Source organism: Lactuca saligna, chromosome 4, assembly GCF_052625555.1.
Source record: "Lactuca saligna cultivar CGN05327 chromosome 4, ASM5262555v1, whole genome shotgun sequence".
Taxonomy (NCBI): domain Eukaryota; kingdom Viridiplantae; phylum Streptophyta; class Magnoliopsida; order Asterales; family Asteraceae; genus Lactuca; species Lactuca saligna.
The window spans coordinates 332863218-332883680 of NC_136420.1; the positions used below are offsets into that span (position 1 = coordinate 332863218).

The following is a 20463-nucleotide window of genomic DNA, read 5'->3' on the forward strand; positions in this document are numbered from 1 at the left end:
TGCGAGGCGGTCAAATAAACTGTAGGCTCATGAGTGCATGCATTGTATGTGTACTTATGTGTGAGATATTTTTGGGGAACTCATTAAGCTTTGGCTTAGAGTTTCGAGGCGTTCAAATAAACTCCCCCTGTTGATATATGTCTTGAGAGATAATATTGATGCTTTGACTTTTATGGTTTTATTTTGGAAGCAATGTTTGATTATTATATGGATTTTATAAAAATGACTTTTGAAAATGATTTTTACTGTGGTTTTTAGGACGTTACATATATCATTGGAAAAAAGCGTACATCAATGGGTGTTGGAATAGATTTTATCTATAATCAAAGTTAATATATACATATTAAGAGTTGATGCTTAACAAAATCTGATTTCTACTGGGAAAGCCTTAGTGTAGTCAACTATACTTCAAACTTCACATGCAAGTAGTAGACCGACAATACATATTGCGAATAGTTTGAACATAACTCCCGAAAAATTCTTTTATCTTTCAAGGTCTTCCAAATTATACAATATACGTATAAGAAATACATCCCCTTTGGGTTTTTCTTTAATAGTGGATTAGTGAGAATCTAACATGATTTTACATACTAAGATCAAAGTTTGATTATTGTTTTGGACAAAGTTGTTAATATTGAAATTTTATTTATAATCGTTATATTTTTTGCAAGATCGATATAGAGTCTTCAAATTTGCTTTTAAGATCTCGTTAGTATATACCCATACAGTGGAAGAAATTGTAATTTCTTAAGCAGTAAACATAAAATTGTACATGCAAACCACAATGATAATAAAGAACACATCTTTAAGTAAAAAAAGAACAAGATTGCCGTGAACATATGGAACAAAAGACATGATTATAGATGAATGTATGAAGTTTTGATGCTTTATGAAATTTTTTACGGTATGTGATATATATGATTTCAAATTGAGTAGACAAATATTTAGGCTTACAAAGTGATTTATAATTTTTTGAGGATAGAGTATTTTAAATCTTATTTAAAGTGTTAGAAATAAAAAATTTCTTAGGTTGAGTATAATAACTTAAAAAAGAATACAAAATGGTGAAAATAAAAAGAACATCAATAATAATCTGAACTGTTTGAAATGGTATCCGCTTTTAGCTTTAAGGGTGTGTATACGACCATAAATCAGAAGCACAATCTCCTCGATTCCCTTTACTCTCATTTTCCTTTCTCCAATATGTTCTTCCCTGCTGTTCCGATTCCATGCCGTTCTTCAATCTAATCAACTTCGGAATCTGCGCCGTTTCTGCGAATCAATTGTGTTTCAGATGGGTAGTAGCAAGAACAGATGGAGATTTACTCTCCTCCGATCACCCACCAATCACAGAAAACCATCACCACCTCCGGAATTCATCTGTCCCATATCCGGTGAGCTAATGGCAGACCCTGTTATAGTTTCCTCCGGCCAAACATTCGAGCGGAATTGCGTCCTCGCGTGTATTTCCCTCTCCTTCAAACCCACCACCTTCCTCGCCACCGTCGATTTCACCACCATCATCCCTAATCTCGCTCTCAAATCCGCCATCGTTAATTGGTGTCGGACTAATTCCTTCTTACCAATCCCTCAGCCGATTGATATCCGTTCGGCTTTGAAAATCGTGCAAGCGTTAATGAAGGATTCCCCTGATTTCCCGTTAATTCGTTTATCCAGTTGCTTGTCGTCGACATCGGAGGATTCGGTGGTTGCGGCTGCAGCTGACTCGTGTTCCACTACTCCTCTGCCGTTGTTAACAACTCGTCCTTTTTGTTACTCATCTTCTTCATCCTCTGAAATCGACAACTCCATTGAAGAAGATGAAGAAATTTTTTGTAAGCTCAGAAGCGGGTTGACGTCGAATCAGGAAGAAGCAGTGGATTCCTTGAGAAAAATCACACGAATGAAACAGGAATCCCGGATCCATCTCTGTACGCCGAGATTACTCTCGGCGCTCCGGCATCTAATCGTGTCAAAATACTCTTCCGTTCAAGTGAACTCCGTCGCGGCGTTGGTAAACTTATCATTAGAAAACGCGAACAAAGTGAAAATCGTAAGATCAGGAATCGTCCCACCGTTAATTGACGTATTAAGAGGCGGATTCCCGGAGGCACAAGACCATGCCGCCGGCGCGTTATTCAGCTTAGCTCTCGACGATCAGAACAAAACCGCCATCGGCGTTCTTGGCGCTTTACCCCCATTACTCCACGCCCTCCGCTCCGGCTCCGACAGGTCCCGCCATGACTCCGCCTTAGCTCTATACCACTTATCTCTCGTTCAAAGCAACCGCGCAAAGCTGGTGAAACTCGGGTCAGTTCAATTATTTCTAAACATGGTGAAATCCGGTCATATGACTGGTCGGGTCATGTTGGTTCTCGGCAATTTAGCTACCAGCATCGAGGGCCGGGCGGCAATGTTGGACGGAGGCGCGGTGGAATGCTTACTCCGGTTATTGAGTCAGGCGGAATTTGACTCTGAGTCGACTCGGGAATGTTGTTTGGGAGCGTTATATGGGCTGAGTCAAGGCGGGTTGAGGTTCAAAGGGCTTGCAAAAGAGGCCGGAGCAGAAGAATTGCTAATCAAAGAAGAGGAGACAGGGACTGAACGGTGTAAAGAGAAGGCAAAGAAAATCTTGGAGGTGATGAGACAGAAATACGAGGAGGAAGAGACGGTGGATTGGGAGGCGTTGCTCAATTCCGACGAGTTGACTCGGTCACGATATGAACTTGTTTATGGGAAAGGGTAAACTCGTTTCATAATTGGACATATGTTTTTGTGGGCAGTTTTTGGGTTTTGTGTTTTTGTGATCATTTTTATGTAATTTGGGGAACCCTTTTGTTTATGTGTGCATAGAAAAAAAAAACATAGTGGTGTAAATAAAGATTTTCAAATGGATTCGGATTGTTGCCCACCCGTTTGAATGTGGTGGTGCTTGGGGTCTCCAAAGCGTCGTAAGACTGCATGCATGCATTCTGAATGAGAATTCACAAGTGAGGTCTCATATTTTCGGTTATAAGGTGTATGGAGAATTCATAATTGAGGTCTTAGGTTATAGTTGTAAAGAAGAATTGAAAATTCACAAGTGAGGTATGATGATGTTCAGGGTATAGTCGTATAAGGAAATTCATCAGTGTTGTGTCTTATGTTCAAGTCCAAGCATCAACTTCTTGCTTTTGGGATATTCTAATTTATTTCTTTGTGTTGGTTGTGTGGCTGGGTGATGGAAACACCAAGAAGTGGTATTTGAATATGTGATTGAGTTATAATTGTCAGTAGGGCTGTAAACGAACTGAACGTTCAACGAATTGTTTGTGAACCGTTCGGCGGAAAGTTCGTTTATTTAGTAAATGAACGAACATGAACACAAATTCTCATCCGTTTAGTTAAACAAACGAACATGAACAATGGTATCTTTCGTTCAATTATGTTCATGAATGTTTGTTTATGATTGTTCATATAAGTTTATTATATCTTTATATATTTTTAATTGTGTTTGATTATATTACTATATTATATGTTCATTTATGTTCATATATGTTTGTTTATCTTTGTTCGTTTATGTCCATTTGTTTATATTCGTTTAACATCACGAACATAAACGAACGAACATGAGCAATGTAGTTTCTTAAACGAACAAACATGAACCATAAAACTCGTTCGTTTAAACGTTCGTGTTCGTTCATTTGTTCGGTTAACTTAAATAAACGATTATCAACAACGCTCGTTCGGTTCGTTTACAATCCTAATTGTCAATGATACAAGTTGTAATAGAAGGGTCTAGTTTGATAGTGTTAAGCATTTAGTTTAATTTGTTCATATTTATCTGTTAATAATTTGAAGCTAATGTGACAAAGTTCCGAGTTTTCTTTGGAAAACTTAATAAATGTACCATGTTTGATATATAATTTTAAATATTCTTTTAGGCAAATAATGAGTCATTTACATATGGGTACCGATTGGTAGTAACATGTCTCGAATTAAAAGTTGAGATTCTCTTTCGAAAAGTTCAAGAACAAGTTAAGTAGTTCCAATATGAAAATGTTATCAATTGGTTGTCGGTGGTATACTTTGGTTACATATGTGCTAGGTGTTGTGCAGGGCAGATCCAAGAACTTATGTAACGGGTAGCACCAAAAAATCTCAATAAATATAAAAAGAGTAAATTACAAAAATGATCTCTATGGTTTGGGGTAATTTGCGCGTTTGGTCTCTAACTTATTTTTTAACTTGGAATGTTCCTACTATTTGCTTTTCTTACACACTTGGTTCTTACTATTTGTTTTTGTTACGTGTTTGGTCTCTATCTTACCTAAAAAGATTATTATTTAAATAAGAAAAACATTGGAGTAGGTAAGATAAGATGTGTGTTTATTTAAATAAATTAAAAAATCAAGGGGAATATAGTCTTTTTAGATAACATAGGGACCAAATGCGTAACAAAAACAAACAGTAGGAAACTTCCGAGTTACAAAAATAAATTAGGAACCAAACGTAGAAATTACCCTAAACCACATGGACCATTCGTGTAATTTACTCTATAAAAAGGTAGGAAAAAACATTTAGTATATATATATATATATATATATATATATATATATATATATATATATATATATATATATATATATATATATATAGTTTAAGAACATTATAATGAATATATTAAACAACTATTGTTGTTTAGATACTTAAGCTTATATACCTTAAGGTATATTTACTTTTCATATATATATATATATATATATATATATATATATATATATATATATATATATATATATATATATATATATTACATTTTAAATTGATGTCTTCCTTTATTCAATGATATCTTTTTACTCCAAATATTAAAGCCTTCTATCACAAATACATATCTCCTCCTTGTTGACCCACATATCTCCAAACAAGTAACAATCAAAACAATAAATTTTGTTCTATCTTATGCTATAGTCTAACAAATTAAATTTATCAAAGACAATCCAATAAAACCCTACTAATGTAATTAAAAATTTAATCACATTTGAAGATCTAAACTTAATTTTATCCACATCATAACAAGTGAATAACTAATTGGCTAATTAGGTTTTCAATTTCAATAACTAACTAACTTAAACTAAAGGATAAAACATTAAAGTTGAAAAAGTAAAGATTACTTGTTTCTATTCTTGCTAGTAGGATGATGATTCCGTGAGTGAGTTTTCCAAACAAAGTCGCCTACTCGTCACTAAGAAGGGGCGGCTGTTTTTTTTCTTTCATGTTGCAAACAAACAGCGTCCAAACCCTTTTTATTTACATTAGTTGGGCTGTTTACGCTACTTGGGCTAAGGTATTTACCGATAATAGATGGACTCATTATGTTAAGTTGCATCATCACATTTATTTATATATGCATGGTATGTAAAAAAAATAGCACTTCTATTAAATAGTTGAGGGGTAGCACGTGCTACCCCTACCAACCAGGTAAGTGAGATACTGGTGTTGTGTAGCATGAGATTTTGAGATTTAGTACTGGAAAATGGACCGAAATCGGAACCCTTAGAACTGAAATATGTAAATAAAGAATGACTCTCTCTAGTTTTCGGGTAATCTGGTTTCGGGCCCTTCAGGTCCGTGTAAATCGGGTTTAGGAACCGGATCCATGTTAGGAACCGAAACAAGTTTTAAGGGCTGGAACCGGTTTCTGTGAAAAGTTTAAAACATGAATATCTCATTCGTTTGAAGTGTTATTGGCATGAGATTTTTTTTCAAAAGTGTAGTTTATAGTTTTTACATGATTTTAGACTATAATTTTTTTATTTTTGGGTTTATATTCGTTGGGTTAAGTGGTCTTTGGTTTTGGCCTCTAAATTGCATGGGCCTGAGCATCGGTAATCTTTCGGCTTCTAATGATGTCATTTTGTTAAAAATCTGAATGCTTCATGGGTTAGATTAGTCAAATTGATCCACGGTGGCTCTAGAGGCGTTTGATCTTGGTATTTGTCGGGGTTAAAGGTGCGTGGTCACAAATTGTTGACTCGATTTTGAAGTCTTAAACAAAGCAGTTTGTGATAGAAAAATACTTTATTTTGGAAGGAAGTGTAGGTGGGAAATTCTTTTTTTAAAGTAGATGTTTCATAGCTTGCAACTCTAGAAGCAAGCTTAGAAATTGATATTGATTGTTTTATTGATGAGAGAGAGAGAATAATGTTTGGAAATGGAGGTGGCGTCATCAGTAGTGGAGATGTCCAAATTTGAATCAATTTTTGCACCCAAGTGATTTATTGCTTGATCTGAAGTTCTTCGAGTGTTATGATAATTAGGTTTGAAATTTCATAGAGTTTGTTGTTAGGGATGCTCAGGTTTTCTTTGATTATAACTCTTTGCCTTTTATTACTGACACACAATTTGGAATACTTTGATTCCCATCAAGGTGAACATTCCCACTAAGGATAATCTAGTAAGTCGTGGTCTCGGTGTCTCATGCTCTTTATTTTCGATTTGCAACACTAAGTTGGAAGCTTTGAATCATGGTCTTCTTTAGTGCGAGGTTGCTAGCCCTATTACTATGAAGTGTTGCGTGGATTTGTCTGCTATTACTTTGCTTGGTGATTTCTCGACTTTGTCGGAATCTTTGTTGTTTTTGTTAGCCTGCAATCGCGTTCTTGATGCAACTGTGGCAACAATGTGGTGGTATCTATGAAATTTCATGGACAAATTTGTGTCGATAGTACGCAACCTAGAAAGGATACAGTTTTTAGTAATATTGTTGTCAATATTTGGAATGCTTTGCTCCCTAACCCCATTTTGATGTAACTGTTTTGTTTTTTGCTCTAGCTACTTTCTAGTGACTATTTTTTTTTTAATTTTTAATTTTTTTTTTTATAAAATTTGTCTGTTCCAAAAAAAAAAACAAATAATAATGAGTTCGAATGATGTTATATTCGGTATCAAAATTTTAAACTATGATTACAATATTAAAAGTTCTCTATCTAAGATTGTACAATGAAAATTCTAAATCTTCCAGCATTTTACATTTACAAAAAAAGATAAAACCAAAAAATAATTAAAATTGAAAAAAAAATTATACTCAGACACCAAAAGTTGGAAGTTAAACTGGAGAACTGGACTAAAACCAGTAACCAAACAACAATCTCAAAGGTTTACCTGTACGAGTTGCAACTCTTCCTAAATCTAATTGGGTCTGGTGACATAACAACCTAGGCTTCATTAGTTCGGTGGGCCGATCCAAATGTTGATAAATAAACGCTCATATAAGCGAGCACCAACTTTGGACAACAAAAGTTTTTGGTTGCTATTTGATGAGATATAGTCAATGGCATCACGGTTTCTAAAGGAAACAATATCCAACTTGTTGAAAACGTGTGGATAAAAGACTTAAATCCATTGATCATCTTATGTTTGAAATATTTAACAATTATGAATATATATTCTAACTTAATTTGTTTAGTTGTAACTTAAGTTGAAATGATTTTTAAAAGATGAGTCTCTAACTTAATTATGAATATATTCTAACTTAATTTTGTTTCGCAATTATGAAACCATTCTAAGGAAAATAGCACAAAAGCTAACAAGTTTACATCAAAATTTTAATTTGATATTGTGTTTTTTATGTTTCAAATTTGATACTAAGTTTTCTAAATTGTTACAATTCTGAAATAACACAAAAATTACCAACTTTACACCAAAATTTTAAATTAACACAATTTTTTGTCTTATATTTGACACTGTGTTTTCCAATTTGTTATAATTTTGACTATTTGACCGATCAAATTATCAGAATTGTAACAAACTGGAAAACTCAATGTAAAATTTAAGACAAAAAAAACATTGTGAAATTAGAATTTTGATGTAAACTCTACTATTTTTGTACTATTTTCCCTACATTATAACTTAATTTGCTTTGTTGGAGTCTTTGGGGGCTCTAATTTAATCATTGCCTTGATTTTTTATTGATAGAATTTTATACCTTCTTTAAGCACAATACGTCCTAAGAATTGAACTTCTTATAAGTTGTAAACAAACTTCATATTTTGGTAATTTAGCATAATGACATTCTTTCTTCAAGACTTGCAATTTTTTTTGTAAGTGTTGTTCGTGGTATTTTTTTGTTTTGAGTAAATGATGTTGTCGATGAAAACAATGACCGAGTTGTCAATAAATGGTTTGAATACTTGATTCATTAAATCCATAAAAGCGATTGGTGCATTGGTGATACCGAATTACATCATCAAAAACTTGTAATGTCTATAACGAGTTCGAAATGTCATCTTTTTGATATCGCTTTCTTTTAGTCAGCATAGATGATAACCAGAGCATAGATCCAACTTTGAAAAATAATCAACCCCTTCAAGTTGATCGAAGAAATCATCAAATCAAGGTAAGAGGTAGTGGTTCGTGATGGTCACTTTATAAAGTTCACGATAGTCAAAACACATTCACATTGAATCATCATTCTTTTTGACAAATATAATATGTTCACCTAATGAAGAAGAACTTGGATGAAGAAAACCTTTTTTGATAAGTTTTTGAAGTTGAAACATCAATTCACATATTTTAGTGGGAGGGGAATGGTATGGTGTGTATGCAATTGGTGTCACACCCGGTATAAAGTCGATTCGAAACTCGATTTTCTTTTTAGGAGACAAGTTGGGCAAATCATCCGAGAATACTTTGGGGGTTTCCCCAAAAATTTTGATATTTTCCTTTTTGCCCATATAAAACTTAACAAAGGAAAGATGCACAGCCCTTATATGTAATTAGATTAAACCCACACTCATTTGAATTACTTCACGAAATTTATCATGAGTAATTATGAGACGATAATATCGTATAGTTTTTAAACCGAGATATATGAGTTGTTGTTAACGAGTTGGTTGTACATTGATAATGCGTAAACACATCAATAACTTGATGTTATAAAACGTATTGTTTTGTATGATTTGAGGAGTAAATAGTACAAAAATATAAGTCAAAGTTTATTTGTTCCTTTTATCCCAAGGGGTAATAGCGATATCTTAGGCCCCTCGATGACTTTGTGTTGACTTATGTGTCGGGCTTAGTCAGGACTGAATTGATGTGTTCAATTAAGTTCTTCGTCATACAAATCAGAAATCAGGAAACAAACTGTTAGACAATGAGAATGATTCTGTTTCATGTCTTTGTACACATGATATCTTGCAGAACAAAGGATTATATGATCCTTTATCTAAGGACACACAACTGACTGGGTCAGAGTTCGACAACAGCTTTTGAAAGCTACGATTGTTGGTCAAATTTTGAAGTCATACTTGCAATTATAGTTATTACACTTATCCAAGTGGGAGACTATTGGATTAGGTGTCTAAGGCTATAACTATAATTGGTATGTACTTGATTTGATAGTAGCATGGTCCTTTTGGGCTGCCTTCACCGAGCAACTTGACATGATGACTTTTGGAGAGAGAGGTTGAATTTATTATTTGGGATAATAAATTGATTTATTAATGTATTATGAAAATAATACATTAATTAGAATTCATGTTATTTAATTAGTATTTATTCAGAAATTAATTTGGATTTAATTTTGGGATTAAAGGAACTAATTAAAAGAATAGAGACTGTTTTGAAAATCATTGATAGTTGTGAAACTGGGCTGGTGGACTCCTTAGAATGGAGTGGACGAAATTCTATAGGGAGGCCCTATAGATTTCTCCCAAGGACTATTGGTAAAGAGTCCATGGGTTTCTTAAGCCTTAAGCAGGAAATTAGGGTTTCCTCCAGAAAACCCTAACATCGCCGAGCTATATAATGACCCAATAGGCTTAGGATTTTCAGCGAATGCTTGCGAAGAAGAAACCCTAGCCGAAATTCTATCTGCTTCCTCTAGCTAGAGGTGTTTGTGATCCATTAGAGGTTTAACATTTGAGGCACTAAGCTTTCAAGAGTCAAGGATCTACACGGAGTTCTAGTTATTACTACATAACTAGTAAGGTAATCATCAAAACCCTTTTTTTATATAATTTTCGAAATTGTATGCTAGATCTAGGGTTTATTGCTTTGGTATTCAATTGCATGTTCAACTAGTGAAAAACTTAGATCCAAAGCAATTTAGGTTGCATGATCACATAGGATGTAGTTATGCTCATAACCCATCAATCTACTCCAGAGCCTACTAGAATACTCAAAAGTACAGAAAAAGTCGGACCTTAAGTACTAGAGAGATTTCAAAGAGAGATATGAGCATTGGGATGAGAAAATGAAGGAAATTCGAGGAGTATTTATATTTGAACATGCATTCGCCGCTTTTCGACTAGAGGGGCACTACACCCTTCAAGTGACGTTGCTCCTGCGACCATACTTCCACAAGTTAGCACCAGATTTGCCTATGTCACAATGTCAACAACCTGTTCCACGCCACACCTCTCGTACATGCGCATACTAAATTTTGACTTTTCCAAAAATTATATCTTCATCGTACGAGCTCTGTTTTCGATGTTCTTTAAATTCATGCATAACTATCGATTGTAAGATCCGGATTGTTGGAGTTATTTAATTTTAATGTATTTTGGATCTTTGGGAGTGGGTACGTTGTAGTGAGAGTATCCCACAACATGGTGATGCTGGAAGTTTCACCGGATCATTTAATGATCCCCACAATGTGACATCTATTAGTCACAACGTGGAGACTCTCTGTCATGAAAACCCTAATTTTTCGGGTATTTAAAGGAAAGTGGGGAGGCTAGGTTGCCCATCTTTAGCTTCCATCATTCTCTAGCCCTAGAAAATTAACCTTAACCCACCTTGAAGCTTTTAAGCTCATTTTCAAAATACCCATTCTCTTTCCTTATGTAGCTCATAACTCATGCATGGCTCACTCCTAACACCCAAGATTGGATTTTTATGACCCTACTACACATAATACACTAAAATGGGGCAGATCAAGGTCTTTGGAGTTCATTATCTCATAAAGTCTCCATCTTTTGGGACACACCCTAATATACTCAAACAACATGCTCATGACAAAGGAAAGACAAAGTCTGAAGCTTTATACCTTAATAAGAAGCTTCCCACTCAGATTTGCTCGGATCTAGCAGCTTGGACTCCAACTTCTTCTTCTTCAAGACCTTCTATTCTCTTCAAAAATCACACACACTCTCTCAAGGCTCAATCACACACACACACACAAGCTTTAGAACGAAGGTTAAGGCACTCTTAGGGTTTTGTCTCTGGGAATGGTGGCCATAAATGAGGCCATCATATCCCTTATATAGGGGACTCACCGCAAATTAGGGTTGCACTCTGGGCCTAGTACGCCCAGCGTACTAGGTGGTCTCCACGTCACATGCACGCTGACGAGTACGCTAAGCGTACACCTCAGGATTGTCCATCGTACTCATTTTTTACTCTTTTTATAATAAGGGCTAAAATAAACAATAGCTCAATATATCAAGGTTCTCGAAGTATACCTGGACTTGGGATGTTACAATTTTCCCCCACTATAATCAGACTTCACCCTCGAAGTCATGCTCTTCAAATAGCTTTGGATGCTGCTCCCACATCTTGGACTCCGGTTACCAAGTCATCTCGGACCCTTTCCAGTGTTGCCACTGAACCTGAACCAGGGGCACCTCTTTTTTCCTCAAAACCTTCACCTTTCGATCCATAATCGCGATCAGTCTCTTGATATAATTCAGGATCACATCCACCTGAATGTCCTCTAGTGGTACCACTGTTGTCTCATCAACCACACACTTCCTCAAATGGGACACGTGGAAGGTGTTATGGATCTGGCTCAACTCCGCAGGTAGCTCTAAGCGTTATGCTACCTTACCCACTCTAGTGGCCACCCTGAAAGGACCGATGTATCAGGGGCCCTACTTGCCCCTCTTCCTAAATCGTATTACCCCTTTCCACGGGGATACCCTCAGGAGAATAAAATCTCCAACCTGAAACTTAAGTTCAGATCGTCGTTTGTCCACATAACTCTTCTGGCAACTCTAAGTCGTCAGTAATCTCTGTCTGACCTGCTGAATTTGCTCAGTTGTCTTGATCACTATCTTAGTGCCATCCATCACTCGCTTCCCTACCTCTCCCCAACAGATGGGGGTCTGACACCTCCTCCCATAAAGAAGCTCAAAATGAGGTATGTCGATATTGGAATGGTGGTTGTTGTTGTAAGAAAACTTAGCCAAGGGTAGTTATGCATCCCAACTTCCACCGAAGTCCATAACACATGCTCGAAGCATGTCCTCGAGCATTTGAATCTTCCACTCACTCTGTTCGTTTGTCTGTGGGTGGTAGGTTGTGCTAAAATGCAATCGCGTTCCCAACTCCTCATGGAACTTCTTCCAGAACCTGGAAGTATAATGCACATCCTGATCGGACACTACAGATGTCGGCATCCCATGTCGAGCTACCACCTCTTGCACACATATCTCTGCCAGCCTCTCAACAGAAGAGCTCTCACTGATAGCAAGAAAGTGAGCGCTATTCGTCAACCGATCCACAATCACCCAAATCGCGTCGACACCCCGCGTGGTCCTCGACAACTTGGTGATAAAATCCATAGAAATTTTTTCCCATTTCCATTGGGGAACCTCCAATGGCTGCAACTTGCTATGAGGACACTAGTGCTCGGCCTTAACCCAGTGACAGGTCAAGCACCTCTCGACTATGCACGCAACGTATCTCTTCATACATGGCCACCAATAATCTCTCTTCAGGTCCAAATACATCTTAGTGGCCCTGCAGTGGATCGAAAATCTCGATCTATGTGCCTCCTCCATCAATGTGCGTCGAGCTCCGCCCATATAAGGCAACCAAATCCTTCCTCGGAAGGTCATAATTCCTCTACTGTCCGTCACAAACTCGGACTCTTGCCCAATCACCCACTCCCTCTTGCGGTTCTCTGGTCTCACGGGGCCTTTCGAATGATATCTAAGACTGGAGTCATCAATGTCATCCTCATACACACGTCTTGGACCGGGGTGCTCTTTGCTCTACGGCTTAGGGCGTCGGCTACCACATTAGCTTTGCCCGGATGATACAAGATCTCACAGTCATAATCTTTCACCACATCTAACCATCTCCTATGTCTCATGTTAAGGTTGTGCTGATCCATAGGATACTTCAAACTCTTGTGGTCCGTGTATATGGTACACCGAACCCTGTATAGATAGTGACACCAGATATTGAGGGAAAACACCACTGCCCCCGGCTCCAAATCGTGGGTGGGATATCTCATCTCATGAGGCTTTAACGGCCTCAATGTGTACGTTATCACATGCACTCTCTTCAACTAAATCCTCCATTCCCTCCGAAAGGGCCAACATGGGAGCCTCGCACAATCTCTGGTGAAGGGTATCAAATGAGGTCTGCTGCTCGGGATCCCAAGTAAACGCAACACCCTTCCGAGTCAAACTGGTGAGAGGGATGACAATCTTGGAAAAATCTCTAATAAATCTCCAATAGTATCCAGCCAGTCCCAAAAAACTCTTGATCTCGGTGAGGGATCTCGGCACCTGCCATCTCATAACTGCCTCAATCTTGGCCGGATCGAACAAAATACCATTCTGGTTAACGAGGTGTCCCAGTAACTGGACCTCTCGTAACCAGAAATCACACTTAGAGAACTTGGCATAGAGCCCCTCCGATCTCAGTACACCCAGAATCTCTCTCAGGTGCTCTTCATGTTGCTCTCTGGACCTCGAATACACAAAAATATCATCGATAAACACAATCACCGAATGATCCAACATGGGCCTACACACCCTGTTCATAAGGTCCATGAACGCTCTCAGTGCATTGGTGAGCCCAAAAGGCATCACCATGAACTCATAGTCCCATAACGTGTCCTGAAGGCCGTCTTCTAGACATCCTCCTCACGGACTCTCATTCGATGATACCCAGACCTCAGATTGATCTGGAAAACCAAGACGCCCCCTGCAACTGATCGAACAAATCATTGATCCTCAGAAGTGGGTAACGGTTCTTGACCGTCAACTTGTTCAACTCCCGGTAATCAATGCACATTCAGTGTGAACCATCATTTTTCTTGACAAAAAGGATCGGGGTTCTCCACGGCGAACTACTCGGCCTAATAAAACCTTTCCCCAACAACTCATGTAGCTGTGAGGATAACTCCTGCATCTCCGGAGGCGCAAGGTGATAAGGTGCCTTGGCAATAGGTGCATCTCCCGGCACTACATCGATCCGAAACTCTACCTGCCTCTCGGGAGGCACTCCCGACAACTCCTCAGGGAAAACATCTGGAAACTCGCACACTATCGGAACTTCGGAGATAGAACTTGATCCATATGCGGTAGCCCACGTATCCATCACATACACCAAAAATCCCATACAACCCTACTGTAGACTCTATCTCGCTCTGGCGGCAAAAAAAATGCCAACCAAGATCGGGTACCCTCGCCATATACTATAAGCACTCCCCCACTAGGGTCTCGTATGGTCACCAGCTAACGCTCATAGTAAATCATAACTCCAAATCGACTTAACCAATACATGCCCACGATGACACAGACATCCCTCATCGCGATCGGAACCAGATCTATCGGAAACTCAACTCCGAAAATCTCGAGCACACATCCACGAATCACGTCAGTCACAAATACCGCATGCTCATCGGCTATGGAGACTCTCAGAGTTTGACTCAACACCTCTCGTCAGGTACTAATGTTACGACTAAATGCTAAGGATACAAAGGGTCGACTCGCACTCGAGTCAAGTAACACCAAGGCATGCACAAAACTCATAAGAAAAGTACCTATACATAATCACAATATAAGCACAAAATATCTCAAAGGAATACAATAAGAACACATACCAGCCACAACATCGGGTGCTGCACGGACCTCCTCTGCTGTCAGCTGAAAGGCTCTCCCACGAACCCTCGGTGTCTCAGCCTTCGCTGGCCGAACCTCAGTAGCATGCACATAAGTAGGTGTAGATCCCTGGGCTGATCCCTACACAAGCTGAGGGCAGTCGGCCTTCCGGTGGTCGGTCTGGTTGCAATGAAAGCAAATCGAGAATCCCTTGGGGAAATCCTTCACCATGTGCTCCTCCTTGCCGCATTTGTAGCAGATACCCGTATGGCAAGAACCCTCGTGACTCTTGCCGCACTTGCCACAAGTGCGGCCCTTTTAGCCCCAGCTCTAGAATTGGCGGGCTTGGCCCGCTTCGTCGCCGACTGTGAATGCACTGGTCTCCGGTCCTTCCCTCGGGACTCCTCCTCCTCCTCCTTGGTCTGCAACTCAAGATCAGTCTCTCTTCTCCTGGTATTGGCCTGAAGCTTGGTCAATATCTTACATGATGAGTTCGCCACAAACTCTCATATTTCCCTCCTCGTTATGCTTAGGTATCAGATCACACGTGCCTGCTCAGTGGTCACGTGTTCAGGGCAAAACATCGTCCTCTCATGGAACATCCTCAAAATCTCAATCACTGATTTTGTCTTCTTCTTGAGAGACAGAAACTCCTGAGCCAACCGTTCCCTCTCCACCGGGGGAACATACTTATCTCAGAACATCTGAACAAACCTCTCCCATGATACTGCAGCATGATCTGCAGTGCTAAAACCAGTTGTCACAAATTTCCACCAGCCCTTCGCTCCTAAGCGAAGTTGGTTCAGTGCAAACCAAACTCTCAAATGGTCGGTGCATGAACACGTGTAAAAACACCCCTCGATATTGGAGATCTACCTCATCGCAACAATCAGATCATGCGTCCTATCAAACTCTGGTGGCTTCGTGTTGCTGAACTCTCAGAACAGCAATGAGTCACCTCCCTGAGGCCTAGTAGCGGTGACGTCTGCAGTGGCCGCGACAGCAGCGGCCTTAATGATAGCAGTGTATCGCTCATCAAACGTTTGTATCAAGGTGGTATTAATAGAACCAAACATATCTGGAATCTCTGCTCGGATAGCTGCAGCTACCTTCTCGTGGATCATCCTTTGTATCTCCTCATCACTACTCCCACTACCTCTAGGGTTGTGGCGTGTACCCACCATGATGTCTCTGAAACACAACACAAAATCATCAGGGACTCGTTCGAGCATACTCACACTCGATCACCCACCCCTACTTGTTCCATAGCATCCTAAGGATTATTAGTTGAATCATTCACTGGTCATGAGTTTCCAGTAGTACGGGCCCAATACCACCTTCCACACCGTATCAGTGTTCACCCCAAGTCCTCTTCCTCGGATCCCAATAACAAGTACTCTATGCCTCATAAGCTACTCTCACAGTAATCCTATCATTGGCTCGCTCCTGCTAGATATTCATACTTAAAACAATTCACTGATAGCAGAAATCCCTAGGCTAAGGCATCACAAATCAGGCCACCCTAGTCCTAATGTATGATTTACCTAGCCTATTCTCTAGCATGCAATATATTTCATAAAATATCTCGTAACACAAAATGAGGGTATTTTGGGAAATCACTGCTCGGGCTCTGGCTGATTGTACACACTGCTCCGGCTCGTCTTTTCTTAAACTCTTTCTCATTTTTAGAAAAATTTATCTCTTTTGAAAATCTTTCTCAAATCCTCAGTTTGAGTCCAAACACACCCGAGGGTGCATTCGAATCCCTCAAACCAAGGCTCTGATACCAACTTGTAACGACGTAAATTTTCAGACAAAATTTTCAATTTCAAACACAATAAAACTCATTTCCTAATTCTCACAAGCACATATATCTCAAATGTCATCAAATAAACACAATCCCAGAATCATAAAAAAAAACAGTGTTCCGCCAGTGTGTACAATCATGTCGGTGCCTTGCCACGATCCTCAGAACTACCTGAAACACATATCACATAACACAGTAAGCATAAAGCTTAGTGAGTTCCCCAAAATACCACACACAACACATCAGCCACTCGAGGCTAAAACTCAACAAGACGCTCCGGTCAATGTGTCTCAGTGGGACCCTCCGGCCATACAACTCAGATGGGCCCTCTGGTCCCTCAACTCAGCAGCTCAATATAATATATAGTAAGCATAACACAAAACAGATAACATGATACTCAAAACACAACTCATTCACATAAGATCCTCTGGTCACACATAAAGTTACCACACAAGGTAAGTATAGTGAAAAGACTCACCTCGTAAGCTAGCAAATGAAACCTCGAACTCTACCCACCGGTCTAGCCTCTGCCTAACACATAATAATCTCTAATTAATATCGACACTCAAGAACTAGACTAACCCTTCTACACTCACAGAAGGGCGAAAAAGACAATTTTACCTCTTCATAGGCTTAATAGTCCACAATTTGACAAAACCCTAAAAGTTAACAAAAGTCAATGATAGGGAGTACTACGCTGTGCGTACTCGGCTGCCATGCAGACATCGTGGATGCTCGACCCCTACGTCGCACATACTAGGATTACGCCCAACATACGCCCCAGTTTCACATTCCTCTCATTTTTGTTCTTCACCAGTTAAGACATAGGCTCATATCTCAGATCTGGGCTCCCTAATGTCTCTTAGTCCATAAAGTTAGTGACTTTAAGCCTTTGCATGGCTGAATATTACAAAAACACTCAAAACATGGCTCACTCCTAATGCCCAAGATTGGATTTTTATGACTCTACTACACATAATACACTGAAATGGGGGCAGATCAAGGTCTCTGGAGTTCATTATCTCATAAAGTCTCCATCTTTTGGGACAAAACCCTAATATACTCAAACAACATGCTCATGATAAAGGAAAGGCAAAGTCTGAAGCTTTATACCTTAATAAGAAGCTTCCCACTCAGATTTGCTCGGATCTAGAAGCTTGGACTCCAACTCCTTCTTCTTCAAGACCTTCTATTCTCTTTAAAAATGATAGAAACACTCTCAAGGCTCAATCAAACACACACACAAGCTTTAGAATGAGGGTTAGGGCACTATTAGGGTTTTTTCTCTGGGAATGGTGGCCAGAAATGAGGCCATCATATCCCTTATATAGGGGACTCACCCCAAATTAGGGTTGCACTCTAGGCCTAGTACGCCCAACGTACTCACGGGTATACCCAACATTCTAGGTGGTCTCCGTGTCACATGCATGCGTACGCTAAGCGTACACCTCAGGTACGCCCCGCGTACTCGTTTTTTTACTCTTTTTATAATAAGGGCTAAAATAGACAATAGCTCAATAGATCAAGGCTCTTGAAGTATACCTAGACTTGGGATGTTACAGAAACTTTCAGAAATTCACAAGTTGGTTGAGGAATTCAAAGCTCAAAACGAAGATACAAATACAAGTTTAATCAAAATCAACAGCCATCTCAAAGTCAAATCTGGCGAATGAAGAATTGTGTGATATGATACTTGTGGCTCTTGAAAAAGTGAAAGCATAGGAGTTGGTCTCCTTCGGTTGGGCTTACTGTTTCAGCGAAAGCTGATTCGCCGTGACGGGTTCTTAAGAATGCGTCGATTCTAATTCTTCACCATCTAGTCTTAAGGACATGAGATCTCGAACTGTGTTATTTTCTTTAGCAAAAGCTAATTAAGGTATAAAGTTTAAATAAAACTATGGTTGGATTATTAGATTACATCGTTTCATGGTCTTCCTCACTTTGGGAGTTTGTGATATGTGGAAGGTAGCATGATGGTCACCTAGGTATTAATGATTAGAGCCCCAATGATGTAAAGTCTGATCGTATATGTCCATAATTATAAAATATAAAAAAGATTACTTGTGTTCTAATTTTTTTTTCTTTGGTTCATTTTTTCCTTATGTATCTTTTGTACGAATGTTTCTTTTTCATGGTTTTCATTGCATGCATTCATTATTAGATTTTATGATATTTATGTCCCTATTTGTTCTATGTTTCTTTTTGCCATCTAGAAATCGTCCTGTTTGTCCAGTTCTTGCTCTTTCTCGAGGACAAGAAAGGTCTAAGCTTGGGGAGATTTGTTAGGTGCAATTTATGCACCTTTTTTGCACACATTTTATTCCATTTTCATGCATCTATTTAGCATTATTGTTCTTCCTTTTTCTGGAAAGTCATCATATTCATGTTAGTCTTTAGAACAACCTTATTTGTAAACTTTCATGTCCTTTTCAGGTAAACCGGAGGTTGGGTTTGTTGGATTAGTGTCTAAGTCCATAACTATTTTGGTATGTACTTGACCCGATGGTGCATGGTCCTTTTGGGTTGCCTTCACCAAAGCAACTTGATTGGAGAAATGAATAAAGAGAGAAAGGATAATATGATTTATTAATATGTTATAGGAATAATTATTAAAGGAGAAATCATATTTGTTTAATTAATATTGGTCAATAATTAATTAAGAATTAGTTTTGTGATCAAATGTAATTAATTAAACTAGAGGGGCTGAATTGTAATTATGTGATAGTTACAAAATAAGGTAAGGATTATCTTATATATATGGTGAACGAATTTGAGGTGTAAATCCCTTAGAATTCGAGTATGATAAGGATTCAAGGATTATCTTATTGGTTGCTTAATGGATAATCAACTAGATAAGGATAATGACTGAAACCCTATCTCTACACCTATATAAACACCCCTAGGGCCATGAATTCGAAAATCCCTTCCCAAGAGGTCCTAGATACGAATTCTAACCTCTCACCTCTCTCCTTATACCTTCTCCACTTGCTTATGGTGTTTGTGAGCCATTAGAGGAGTGACACTTGTGACTCTAAGCATTCCAAAGTCAATACAAGGAGATTTGGGATTGTTATTGCTACATAACAATCAAGGTAACACTATAAACTTATTCTCATGTTAATATGATTATATGTATGCTAGAATTAGGGTTTATAGTCTTGGATTCAAAGCATGTACAATAGAGAAACCTAGATCCAAGCATTAGGGTTTGTATGAGCACATAGGATGTCTTATGACCAAAACCCAACAGTGGTATCAGAGCCTAGATTGGTTTCAATTGTATTGATGCATATTTGATCGAAATAAGCACTGAAAATCGATTTTTTGAGTTTCTGAGTGTTTGACTCGCCGAGTCACTTGGTGAACTCGCCGAGTCAGCTGTACTCGACGAGTCCAAGCCCAGACTCGACGAGTCAAAGTGTCTGACAGCTCGTTTTCGCGATTTTCTTCCTGTTTTGGCTTTGGATAATTACCATAAACTTGTTTTTGTGATAAAATCCGAATTTTTTCATTATTATGTGATTATCCTTACCTAAATAGAAGATAATTGTCAAAATTTAGATAATCACTTGTTTTATTAGATAAAGTTTGATTATTTGTAATTTAGATTTGAATTATCTTGTGAAATAGTTTCAATTAATCCCTTTAGGTTTTATAGTTTAAATTTGAACCCCAAAAGTTTTGTTGTTTTGAAATTTAAATAGTTAAAACCCTAATGTTTTGAAAAAGGTTTCAAAACTTGCCCTCAAGTTTTTGGAATTTAAAAGTTGATTAAAAGTTTAATTAGAAATGTTAAATTCTAAAACTCTAGTAATGTCTTGAAAAGTTCAAATCACA

General features: G+C 38.4%; 1 protein-coding gene across 1 annotated transcript; it reads left to right on the forward strand.

The window, feature by feature from the left end:
• Positions 1 to 1138: 1138 nt before the first annotated feature.
• Positions 1139 to 3016, forward strand: LOC145044134 (RING/U-box superfamily protein with ARM repeat domain-containing protein). Its single transcript, XM_078992963.1, has one exon. The coding sequence runs from the start codon at positions 1295 to 1297 to the stop codon at positions 2744 to 2746; it is 1452 nt and encodes a 483-aa protein (XP_078849089.1). The 5' UTR covers positions 1139 to 1294; the 3' UTR covers positions 2747 to 3016.
• The last annotated feature ends 17447 nt before the right edge of the window (positions 3017 to 20463 follow it).